This window comes from Meles meles, chromosome 7 (assembly GCF_922984935.1).
Source record: "Meles meles chromosome 7, mMelMel3.1 paternal haplotype, whole genome shotgun sequence".
Lineage (NCBI taxonomy): Eukaryota > Metazoa > Chordata > Mammalia > Carnivora > Mustelidae > Meles > Meles meles.
This window is the reverse complement of record NC_060072.1, coordinates 110828869-110842025: the sequence shown is the minus strand read 5'-3', so window position 1 is coordinate 110842025 and position 13157 is coordinate 110828869. Positions and strand designations below refer to the sequence as shown.

Sequence of the window (13157 nt, the reverse complement as noted above, 5' to 3'; positions counted from 1 at the left end):
ATCCTCCTTTTTGATGGGGTCTTTGTCTGGTTTTGGGATCAAGGTAATGCTGGCCTCATAAAATGAGTTTGTAAGTTTTCCTTCCATTTCTATCTTTTGGAACAGTTTCAGGAGAATAGGCACTAATTCTTTAAATGTTTGGGAAGCTTTCTGGCCCTGGGCTCTTGTTTTTTTGGGAAATTTTTGATGACTGCTTCAATCTCCTTACTGGTTATGGGTCTCTTCGGGTTTTCTGTTTCTTCCTGGATCAATTTTGGTAGTTTATAAATCTCCAGGAATCCATTTCTTCCAGACTCTCAAATTTGCTTGTGTACAATTGCTCATAATATGTTCTTACAATTGTATTTCTTTGGTGTTCATTGTAATCTCTCCTCTTTCGTTCATGGTTGTATTAATTTTGTCCTTTCTCTTTTCTTTTTGATAAGTCTGGCCAGGGGAGTATCAATCTTATTAATTCTTTCAAAGAACCAGCTCCTAGTTTTGTTGATTTTTTCTACTGTTCTTTGGGTTTCTGTTTCCTTGATTTCCGCTCTGATCTTCATTATTTCTCATCTTCTGCTGGGTTTAGGCTTTATTTGCTGTTCTTTCTCCATCTCCTTTTGGTGTGGGGTTAGGTTGTGTATTTGAGACTGTCTTGTTTCTTGAGAAAGGCATGTTGTGCTATATACTTTCTTCTCAGTACTGCCTTTGGTGCATCCCAAAGATTTTGAACAGTTGTGTTTTCGTTTTCATTTGTTTCCATGAATTTTTAAAGTTTTTCTTTAATTTCCTGATTGACTCATTCATTCTTAGTAAGATGGTCTTTAACCTCTATGTATTTGAGTTCTTTCCAACTTTCCTCTTGTGGGTGAGTTCTAGTTTCAAAGCATTGTGGTCTGAAAATATGCAGGGAATGATACCAATCTTTTGGTGCCAGTTGAGATCTGATTTGTGACCCAGAATGTGATCTATTCTGGAGAATGTTCCATGTGCACTAGAGAAGAATTTGTATTCTTTTGCTTTGGGATGGAATGTTCTGGATATATCTGTGATGTACATCTGGTCCAGTGTGTCATTTAGAGACTTTATGTCCTTGTTGGTCTTATGCTTAGATGATCTGTCCATTTCAGTAGAGGGGGTGTTAAAGTCCCCTTTATTATTATATTATTGTCAATTTTTTTTAATTTTTTTTATTTATTGGTTTATATAGTCGGCTGCTCCCATGTTAGGGGCATAGATATTTAAAATTGTTAGATCTTCTTGTTGGACAGACCCTTTAAGCATGCTATAGTGTCCTTCCTCATCTCTTATTACAGTCTTTGGCTTAAAATCTAATTGTCTGATATAAGGATTGTCTGATATAAGGATTGTCATCCCAGCTTTCTTTTGATGTCCATTAACATGGTAAATTCTTTTCCACCCCCTCACTTTAAATCTGGAGGTGTTTTTAGTTCTAAAATGAGTTTCTTGTAGACAGCATATCAATGGGTTTTGGTTTTTTATCCACTCTGATACCTTGTGTCTTTTAATTGGGGTAGTTAGCCCATTTACATTCAGGGTAAGGTGACTATTACTGTATATTGTCTCTGTTCCTTTCTGCTCTATGTTACTTTTAGGCTCTCTCTTTGCTTAGAGGACCACTTTCAATATTTCCTGTAGGGCTGGTTTGGTGTTTGCAAATACTTTTAGTTTTTGTTTGTCCTGGAAGCTTTTTAATCTCTCCTTCTATTTTCAATGACAGCCTAGCTGGATATAGTATTCTTGGCTGCATATTTTTCTCCTTTAGTGCTCCGAATATATAATGCCAGTCTTTTCTGGCCCTCTGGGTCTCTGTGGATAGATCTGCTGCCAGTCTAATACTTCTACTATTGTAGGTTTCAGACCTCTTGTCCTGAGCTGCATTCAAAATTTTCTGTTTGTCTCTGAGACTTGTAAGTTTTACTATTAGATGATAGGGTGTGGACCTATGTTTGTTGATTTTGAGGGGGGTTCTCTGTGCCTTCCTAGATTTTGATTCCTGTTTTCTTCCCCAAATTAGGGAAGTTCTCTGCTATAATTTGCTCCAAATACTTTCTGCCCCTTTCTTTTTTTTTCTTCTGAGATCCCAATTATTCTAATATAGTTTTGACTTATAGTATCACTTATCTCTCAAATTCTCCCCTCATGGTCCAGTAGTTGTTTATCTCTCTTTTTCTCAGCTTCTTTATTCTCCATCATTTGATCTCTTATATCACTAATTCTCTCTTCTGTCTCATTTATTTTAGCAGTAAGATCCTCCATTTCTTATTGCATTTCATTAATAGTTTTTTGGTTTTTTTTCAGTTCAACTTGGTTAGATTTTAGTTCTTTCATTTCTCCAGAAAGGGATTCTCTGGTATCTTCTCTGCTTTTTTCAAGCCCAGCTAGCATCTTTATAATAGTCATTCTGAACTCTAGTCCTGACGTCTAGTTCTGTCAGTACTGCCTCTTGTTTTTTTCTTTGAGGTGAGTTTTTCCACCTTGTCATCTTGCCCAGAGAAGAGTAGATGAATGAGAGAAAAAAAAATGCTCAAAGGGTAACAATAACCTCAGAAAAATATGCACTAAACAAATCAGAAGAGACACAAAACTGGGGTGGGGGGAGGGAAAAAAAATATATGATTAGGTTGGTGAATAGAACAGAGCTACACACTTGGTTTTGGTTGTATTTTCATCTGTTAGAAGAAACTGCTGCCCAAAATTTTAAAGAAAGAAAACTTACATATATACAAAATATATACAAAAATAAGGATAAATACAATGAAGGGATGGAATATGACTGTAAAGATGAAAATTTAAAAAGATTTTTAAAAAGGAATCGATAAGAAGTTGGTTGAAAAAAGAAAGAAAAAATTTTTTTTTTTAAGTAGAGAATGTGACCAAGCTGGAGACTAGAACAAAACCATTCACTAGATTTAGGGTATATTTTGGTCTGTTAGAAGAAACTGTATCCCAAAATTTTGAAGAAAAAAAAACTTATATGTATATAAAAAATAAGGTTAAATACAAAGAAGGAATAGAATATGGCTATAAAAATGAAAATTAAAAAAAGATTTTTAAAAAGGTATTGAAAAGATAAGATTTGGTTAAAATAGGAAAGAAGAAAAAATAAGAAAAAAATAGGAAAAAATAATGAAAATTTATTTTATTGTTAAAGATTTTATTTATTTATTTGACACACAGAGAGAGAGGGAACACAAGCAGGGGGAGTGGGAGAGGGAGAAACAGGCTCCCTGCTGTGCAGGGGGCCCAATGACGGGCTCAATCCCAGGACCTTGGGATCATGATCCAAGCTGAAGTCAGCCACTTAACCACTGAGCCTCCCACGCACCCCATAATTAATGAAAATTTTAAAAATTTAACTGAAAGACTAAAGAGTCATGGGCAAAAAGCCATGAATTCTATGCGCTGCATTCCTCTAGCTCTGCAGTTCCACAGTTCTCAATCAGTGAACTTCGTCTTGGCTAGACGTTCTTGCTGATCTTCTGAGGGAGGGGCCTGCAGTGATTCTCAAATGTCTTTGCCCCAGGAGGAATTACACCACCCTTGTCAGGGTCCAGGCTAAGTAATCTGCTTGGGTTCACTCTTGGGAGCTTTTGTTCCCTGAACACTTTCCATACAGCTTTAGAGCACAAGAATGAAAATGGCAGCCTCCTAATCTCCAGCCCCAGAGGAATCGAGAGCTTCGAGGGTTCCCCTCTTCAGTGAGCCCTCAGAGAAAAGCAGTCAGTCATGCCTGTCTCCCTGGTCTCCAGCCGCACTCTCAGCTCACCCAGTAGGTGACCAAGCATTTCTATCTCTGGCACACAGCCCTGTTTGGAGTCTCCAAACCCAGTTGATTCCTGCCATGCACTCCTGCGCTGCTCCTGCTGGTGGAGGAAGGTGAGTCTCCCCAGATCTGCTGCTCGTTGGGTCCCTGCCCAAAGAGCAGTGGCCCGACTGTGCCTCAGATCATGGTTTAAGGTAACCTGAGGTGAGAGCCCATTGCTCACCTCTATCTCTGCTGCGGCTTCCCTGCTCTGATACCTGGGAGCTCTGCCACACTCAGGCACCCCTGGTCTTTCTGTGACCCTGTGGGTCCTGAGGCCACACTGTACCCATGAGGGCTCCACCCCCCAATTAGCCTCTGGATCAACATCCCTGAGTGGAGCAGACTTCTAAAAGTTCCGATTTTGTGCTCTGCTGCTCTACCACTTGCCAGGAAATGGCCCCTCCCCCCGCAGTCTCTCTTTCCTTACATCACCTCGGATTCACTTCTCTGCACATCCTACCTTCCAGAAAGTGGTCACTTTTATGTTCATCGAATTGCTGTTATCTTTCTCTTTGATTTCCTATTAAGTTTGTAGGTGTTCAGAATGGTTTGATAACTATCTATCTGAATTCCTGGGACCAGATGAAATTTAGGTCTCCTACTCCACCACCACCTTGCTCCTCTCCTCCTCCTTTGCCTATTTTTGAATTGGACTGCTTGCTTTTGTGGTTCTTGAGTTGTAGTTCTTTATGTTTGGTGGATATTAACCTCTTATCAGATAAATAGTTTGCAAATATTTTCTCCCATTCTATCATTCTCTTTTCACTTTATTGACTTGATACACCAAAGTTATTGCCTGAATTTTTGGTGTCATGGTAGTTGTTTAAATTATTATTTGCTTCTAAACATTTTTTAATTTCCCTGTGATTTCTTCTTTAGATTTTTTAGTTGTTTAAAAGTGTGTTTTAATATTTCCAAATATATCCAATTATATTTATCTCTTCATTATAAATTTCTAATTCAGGTTATTTGCAGTCAGAGAACCTGGCATGTGTGGTACTGATTATGTGAAATTAGTTGAGATGCGTCAAGTATGTCATCAAGTTTTATAAATATTCCATGTGTGCTTGAAAAGAATATGTGTGCTCTAATTGTTGGATGACAAATTATGTTCGATGAAAAATTCTGTGTATGTTGTTAGATCAAGTTTGTTAATTGTATTATTTAAATTTTCTATACATTTGTTGATTTCTCTATCTTTGCTGTTTGACCTGCACTAGCCCCATGGCACTTTCTGTTGTAAGTCTATTTTGTCTGATACCCATAGAGTGATATTAGTTTTTGGTTAGTATTTGAGTGATGTATATTTATTGCCTTCTTTTACTTCCAACCTTCCATGTTGTTTTGTTTTAGTCCTATCTGTTGAAAATAGTGCATAGCTTTTCAGTTTTTATACAAACTGACAATCTCTTTTACTGGCTGGCAAGTCAAACACACTTACATTTATTGTATTGCTATAGTTGAAGATGCCATTGTATGATTTCTAAAATTTTTACTTATTCTTCTATTTCTATGTTTCTTTACCCTTGTTTGTCTTTTTCAGTGATTAAATGTTTGATAAATAACCCCTTCCCTCATTACTTCTCTATTTTTCTATCATTTTGGAAATTTTCCTTCTGGTTTTATTTTTAGTAATTACCCCTGCAATTTTATCAGGCATACTAACACAGCATGTGAAAATTAAATAATATCTTTACTCTCCTTCCAATCACAAAAGGGCTTTGGGACTCTTGCAGTTACCTCTCCTTCTACCACCTTGATTTCCATTCCATTGTCATCTAACATTTCCCTTTTCTTATTCCCACAAGTTAAATACTATTACTGTTACTTGAGACAAATATTGCCTATTTTGAATTAACCTTTGTTTACTATTTTATTTGTCCACCGTCATGCATCTCAAGCTGTCTTTCCAAGATCCTTTTCCCACTTGAAGTAAATCCTCCAAATGTTCCTTTCCAGTGGGTCTCTGGGTGGTAAACTGCTCCAGCTTTGTTAATCTGCAAATGTTTTGTTTTATCCTCATTTTATTGTTTTGTTTGGCTTTTAAAATCCTCTTTTTAAAAAATTTTTATGAGTTATACCAATCATTTCCTGTTGTTATCTTATTTAAACAGAAAAAGGCAAAGTCTTTTCTTTTTTTTTTTTTTTTTTTTGGAGATGAGTGACTAAGCCTGCATTTAATGACACCCCCCTGAGAAATGGTTTGCAATAAATAACAGCACAGAGGAACTAGAAACTCCCAAGCAGATTTCAGCAAACAACACTGTTGCTCTCCATCAACATTGATGTATTCTTTAATGATTGTTTTTGCTGGGAATGCATTTCTAAATTAGCAATTATTTTCTCTCAACACCTTACAACTGTGTTTCCATTGTCTTCTGGCTTCCAGTGATGTTGCAAAGGTCTGCTATCGTTTAACTGCTGTTCCTTTGTAAGTATTTTAGCTTTTCCGGCTCTTTTCACAGTATTATTTATTTATTTACCTTCGGAGTTGTGCAGTTTCACTACTATGTGTCCACATGCAAATATCTTATTTATCCTGCTTGGAATACACTGTGCTTACTAGGTCAAAGGATTGGGACTGTTTGTCAGTCCTAGAACATGCTGACACCAGCTTTGTGACCATTGTCCTTCCCTGTGCTCTCCTTTTTCTCTTTCTACAACACCAGCTAGATACATATTAGCCCTTCTGACTCTAGCCTCTGGATGAATCCTTCAAATGCATGCATTTTCTCTTTATCTGTGAATTATCCATTATGCATTTTTTTAACTTAATTTTTTTTTCATTTCTGAATATTCTATATTCTGAAGGCTGTTTCTTTTTTCCTAACCACTTCTTGTTATATATTCTTCCTGGTGATTTCTCTGACACAGCTATGCTATACCTTGTATTTGTAATTCAAACACATGTAATCCCTGAAAGGCTACATCTGATGGTTCTTGCTTCTGCTGCTTCTCACTCACACTGCCTATTTCTCATGTATTTAATAATCTTTGCTTGTGAGTCCATGCCACTCCAAGAGGCAAGCTTCCCCTCCAGAGGACCATTTCTGTCTCTTCTTGGAGTTGAAGATACCCCTAGCAAGACCACTAAAACACTCTCCTAAGGTTATAGTTCAGAGCCAAAAACTTCAGGCTCAATTCCCCCTCCTCATTACTTTTCTAAGGATCATATTGCCCACAATCGTGCTGCTCTAGGAATGTGGCCTTCGGAAGTCCCTACTTCTCCAGCTGCCTACAGGTCTACATCACAGCCATTGTTACTCAGGCTCCCACCATGCTCTGGTCCCATTTCTTCCTTCCAGGGCTCCTGGCAGCCTTGGCCTCTGTCCTTCATTCTTGGAACTCTGCTTTCATTTGTCTTGTTTGGGGGCCATGATCCCTGAAAACATCTCCTACCTTTGAGAGACCAGCAATGCCTCAACGAGTACATCTCATCTGAAGTCTAACTGCTGTGCAACACGACAATCTCTGGGGGCTCTCAAACACTCATGATACTGCCACTGCTTTTTTTCTAGCCCAAACATAACCTACTACAATTTTACCATTTATTTTTCATCTCCTTATCTTGAACCCTCTATTCACAAGTGTTAAAGTCTTTCAAACAGAGATTATGTTGTGGATCATGTCAGTGATATCTGTGCTTTGTGTGCCTTTATCCAAGTTTCTGAAAAGATAAATAAGACAAAAATGTATCCTGGAGCTCTGCTAGTGCTCAAGACAAGATGTTTCATACACATTCATTCATTTTTCTTCCTGTAACAAACATGTATTGAGCATCAACTCTGCTAGGAGCTGTGTCAGACACTATGCTAGGTACTGGGAATCCCTGACCTCAAGGGGCTTACTGTTTATAACCAAATCACTTCTCCCATTGAGCTTAATTAAGCTGAGTAGAAGCAGGTGGGCTAGAGATCTGAGCACCTGCATGTTTAGCACTCTGTCCATACTTTGCTGATGGTAGTGGATGCTAAAAGTCATACCTCCTTCAAGCTTCCCCTTCTACAATTTGATGTGAGGTTAAGTCACAGGAGAGTCAAGCATCACATTTGGTGGTCCTTCCTGTGACAGTAACCCCAACTCTGGGTCTGGGCAGTGTGGGTGGTAGGTGTCCCTCCATAAGCTGGCCTTCCTCCTTGACTGCTGCCTCAATTTACAGGGTGTAATCTAGTGGTCCCACACCCTGCTGCCCAGACCCACTGCCAGTCCTGCCTTGGGGATGGTCAAACTGGACATCATCATCCAATCGTTTCTCTGAAGCATCTTTATTGAGCTGGTGCAAAAACCAGGCTTTATTTCCGCAGGTATCAAATGGACACCTGATGAGAATGGAGTCATTACCTTTGACTGCAGAAATCGTGGCTGGTAAGAGCCCCAGGGGAGAGGTCTCTCATGTTGGCATTTCTCTTACAACTCTTGGGTTCCACCTATTCTCGTCTGGTCCCTGCCCGGCCCTTACCACTAGCCAATGGCCTCAGGATGTAGAACCTAAATCCAACACAAGAGCAGGAAGACTTGACAGCTGCATTCTTCCTTGTCTCTGCAGCTGCCTTTGCTCCAGGACTCTTCACATTTGTCTTTCCTACCCAAACCTCCACATTGGACATTGAGCTGTCTCTAACTTAACTCAACCCTCTGCCAGACTCGCCTCTCCCTCCACACCCCTCCTCTGATAGATTTGTAACAGAATGTGAGGGTGCAATCCAGCTATCCCCCTCCTTGCTGCCTGCCCCTCCGGGACACCGGCTGGTCCAAAACAAAGAGGATAAGTGTTACCACCAGGACTTAACCTTTCTCCTACCTGACAGGCCCATTAGATGTGCACATTCCCAGCTGTTGACCCCAAAATGGCTTTAGAACTATGCTGAGTGGGTATGGGACCTGACAAAACCTGGCATTGATGGATCACAAACCTGAACTTTGGGCACACTTGAGCCAGACTCTAAATAGAAATAATTAGAGACTCAGTCGGGTGGCTGTCCTGGCTTTAGTTTTCCCGTCGTTGGCCTGTGCTTTTTTTCCACTAAAGGTACATACAAGCTGCTACTTCTCCCAAGGACATAGTGATTGTGGTGGATACGAGTGGCAGCATGAAGGGACTGCGCATGACTATCGCCAAACACACCATCTCCACCATCCTGGACACACTGGGAGAGAATGACTTTGTTAACATCATCGCGGTAAATGTGCCTTCCTGCTCTGGAATAGCTCCCCTAGGAAAAAAACCTTTCCTCTGCCTGCACTAGAATGACCTATATCTACAATCACTTGCTGTTTCATATTGTATGATGATTCTCTCTCTGAAGCTGGGGCTTCTAAGCCAAGGTCAGACCAAGGATGGCCTTCAAGAGATCCACAGAGTTTCTGAAATTATGTGTAAAAACATGCACATCCATTTTTTTCTAATTCGGTAGATTTCACCAATTTCTCAGATGAATCTGAGAATAATAATTAAGAGCCACTGGCCCTGAGAAAATACCTAACTTACTCTCATCCATGTGCCCTTGACTTTTACCCATCTCTGGAACAGCCTCTCTGTTATGCTTAGGATGAGTGAGCCCTGGGCTCTGGATTTTTACATTTCCAAGCCTTCCACTTCTTTCATCCCACCCAAATCCAGATGTATCAGGAGAAGGGGAGCATAGGTTGTATAGCCTGGAAAGGGACCAGCAAACCCTGCTCCTGCTTTCACCACAACTCTTCCTGAGGATAACTCTTCCTGCTCTAGAAAAGTAATGAAGGAAAGGGAAGAAGCAGAAAGAAGTGGGAACATACAAGTCAGGAATGCAATGAAAGAGCAGGCCAGCTCAGTCCTCCAAGGAGGCATCATTTTGAAGGTCACCTGATCTAAAACTCTCCCACCAACTTGCCACATTGCTGAAAATGCTTGTCCTCAGTGGAATCTATGTATCTAGTAAAGGAATACCAAGGCAAAATGATCTAATTTCAAAATGTTCATCCCAGGGTGTGAGAAGGGCCCCCCTCATCCCTCAACTGCTCCCCTGCTCCCCTGAGGCCTGCATCATTTCCTGGACCCCACCCTCCCAATCTCCACCACCTTTCCATCCCTGGTCATGACCTGCAGCAGTGCCAGAACAGCCACAAGATCAGGTCTGACCCCCTCTAGCAGAGTAGGAGTGTGCTCCTGCTCCTCCCACATGGCCTGCCCTGCCTCTCTCCCAACCCTTCTCCTGTCATCTGGGGAGGAGAAGGAGGGGAAGCTTTGCTCCCAATGTTCCCCCAGAACACCCCAACATTTGTCCTCAAACTTTCATGCCCTCCTATGACCGTCTCACCACCATCTCCCTTTCTCTTCCTCTCTTATTTATTTTTTAAGATTTTATTTATTTATTTGAGAGAGAGAGAGAGAAGCAGACTCCCTACTGAGGGAACCTGATGTGGGCTTGGACCCTGAGACCATGACCTGAGCTGAAATCAAGAGTTGGCTGCTCAACAAACTGAGCCACCCAGGCACCACTCCTTCTCTTATTTAAACAGAAATAGATTAGAGACATCTTGAATATTTGAATTTTAGCTATGAGGATGTGGAGTGAGTAAGAAAAACAGGGCAGTAATAATTCATCTTTTTCCCTTCCCATTCCCTGTTGAAAGTTAGAAGATCTTCATCATAAGTGTAAGGCAAAGGGTGAAAGAACATAGTTCCTAATCCCCAGACCCAGGCCCTGGGGAGGGGTCTGCACATGGAAGGCTCTGGGATTCTCATGGAAGGCACTTTGTGTAGTCCTAGTCCTTGGGTGAAGACCCAAGTCAGTACCTTCAGGTTCTCTGTGTGTTCTGGGAGATGGACATCACTCAGCCAGCCACCTGAGAAAATGGCCCAAGACCAGTTTTTGAGGGAGAACTTTTGGAGTTAAGACCCCACTGTTCTCTGTACTGCCTTTTCTCTGCTCAGAAGAACTGCCAGAAGCACAGGGTATCCCGAGATAATATTACACAGATGACTAGGTAACCTGTAAGCTGCCTGAGCTTTTTCACTGGAACCTGAACTTCCAAATGTACCCAAACTGTTCTCCTGTCCCCTCTGCCCTTTGCACCTACAGTACAGTGACTACATCCATTACATCGAGCCTTGTTTTAAAGGGATCCTCGTCCAGGCAGATCGAGACAATCGTGAGGTGAGTGCCCCCCATCAGGTGGGTGCCTGATGCTTCCGAGTCCCTGCTCTGATTAGGATGGTGGAAAGCCACATGTACAGACTGCCTGATGGTCCCCTCTCCTTATTCCCATGGCACTTGGAAAGAGGGCAAAGAGGTTACCCATGTAAATACACCCAAGAAATTGCTTCACAAATATGCTGCCTGCCTATCGGAGCAAATAGTGAGCAGAGAGAGACCTCCCATCCAAGGGAAATCTCACTTATTCAGGACTGCTTTTTCTCTCTGTGGGTTATCCAAGACTCAGTTCTCCTCTTTGCCTCTTCCATGGGACCTTCCACTATATCAGTCATAAGGAGATTCCCCAAAAGGAAGAGAAGTTCAAACCCATCGGATTGAGTCCTTCTCAAAGGCAAGGAGAGAGGCAACTTTTTTCCAAAGGAAAAGTTTTCATGTGACAGATCCTTCTTCCTGTGGCTGGAGAATTTGAGTTTGGTTGCTTCTTGAATCCCGGCCTCAGGTGGGACCCTGGACCCCCTGGTGGCCTCCATGGTTTCTCCTGTGAAATGTTTATTGTTGGGTTACATTGGACTGGGTGCTGAAGGTGCTGGGGACCTGGGAACCTGGGCAGTGGCTCCCAGAAGTTCTGCCTGGACTGTCTCCCTGCTCTTGATGGGCTCACACTTGGAATTTCCTTCCAGTAGCAGGAATGTGTTTGCACCCAGCCATTTACACTCCCTCAGTTTATCTTGGGGGCATTTGAGAAACATCTGTGGTAGGAGTCCAGCTGTGAAATTAGCTGGATCATGAAGAGATGGATTCTGCAATCATGTTTTGGGAAAACAGATCTAAACAGCCTCTGAAATTAAGACCAAAGGTGAAGGTTCCCTGGCTGTCGATCCACTGATCCTCCTCTAATTTCTTACCCATGACAGCATTTCAAACAGCTGGTAGATGAGCTGATGGTCAAGGGTGTGGGGGTTGTGAACCAAGCCTTGACTGAAGCCTTCCAGATCCTAAAGAAGGTACTTACACATGGTGAAGCTGGGGGAGAGTGAAGGGTTAGGAGACAGGGTGGAGGTGTGGGGAGGGCAGGAGATGGCCTGCAGTCCCAGTGCCTGTCCTTTCCCCCACATAGTTCCAAGAGGCCCGGCAAGGAAGCCTCTGCAACCAGGCCATCATGCTGATCACTGATGGGGCCGTGGAGGACTACGAGCCAGTGTTTGAGAAGTACAACTGGCCAGACCGCAAGGTTATCTTTTGGTGGAAGTCAAGGGGAGCAGGGGAAGGGGCCAAGGGGAATGTTCTCCTACTGCCTGCACGGGATAACCATTGCTGCCCAAAAAAACTGGGCCTGCCCTGAGTTCAAATGTTTTGACCTATTAAACCTGTTAGCTTATTCAGATAGTATGTCTCAGACTGATGTTACAAAATTACACTGATCCTAGCCACAGAGGCCTCTTGCAAGAAAGAGGGCAGGGTGAGAGATCAGGTGTAGCATTGAGAAGAACACTGCCAGGCTGTGACCCTCCGCTCAGGATCTGGCCCATGTCACCATGGCTATGGCAAGTCCTGTCACTGCCTGGGCCTCAGGATCTTTTCTGGTCAATAGGATGAGAGTGGAGAGTCCCAAGTCAGGAAAGTGCTTGACCTGATATCCAAGGCTCACATAAATAATATTAGCACTACTTATAGTCAGGATCCTGGCTGCTGAGTCCATCTGTGTCTTGTGGACTAGGTTCGAGTTTTCACTTATCTTATTGGAAGAGAAGTGACTTTCGCTGACCGCTTGAAGTGGATCGCATGCAACAACAAAGGTAGGTGGTGTGTGAACAGAGCTCCTTGCTGCCTGTGCCCAGTCATTGAAGGTGCTGAGCCATGACTCTGACATGGGGGCCTTGCAGAGGAGCTGTGTTGTGCCGAGATGACAGTATTTTTCCCTCCTTCTTACTTGGGAAAAGCTAGACAAAATGTAGATTGCTCCCGTGAAACCCTGAGTAAATGCATGATTACCCCTGCGCAAACTCTAGGTCATAATGTCACCTGAAATGAAACTGAGGGGTTATGTATCCAGTGTTTGCAGAAGCAAAAATTCTCTCTTCAAATAAAGTCTATCTGAACCACAATACAGACAGAGTGAGGCAGAACTTACACAGTTTCAGTGTAAGTTCTCTCTTTTGTCTAGACTCCGCTCCCTTGTTGCAAATTAAGCCCTTTTACTGTGGTTCTTCTTC

The 13157-nt window shown here is 42.1% G+C and overlaps 1 protein-coding gene across 1 annotated transcript in view; it reads left to right on the top strand.

Annotated features, from left to right (window-relative positions):
- Positions 1 to 13157, top strand: part of CACNA2D4 (calcium voltage-gated channel auxiliary subunit alpha2delta 4) — a 112124-nt gene that overhangs the window by 20999 nt on the left and 77968 nt on the right. The window contains exons 7-12 of the mRNA XM_046010644.1: positions 8113 to 8173; positions 8838 to 8988; positions 10870 to 10944; positions 11859 to 11948; positions 12062 to 12175; positions 12662 to 12740. Coding sequence (XP_045866600.1) covers positions 8113 to 8173; positions 8838 to 8988; positions 10870 to 10944; positions 11859 to 11948; positions 12062 to 12175; positions 12662 to 12740 — 570 coding nt within the window. The remainder of the gene's footprint in view (positions 1 to 8112; positions 8174 to 8837; positions 8989 to 10869; positions 10945 to 11858; positions 11949 to 12061; positions 12176 to 12661; positions 12741 to 13157) is intronic.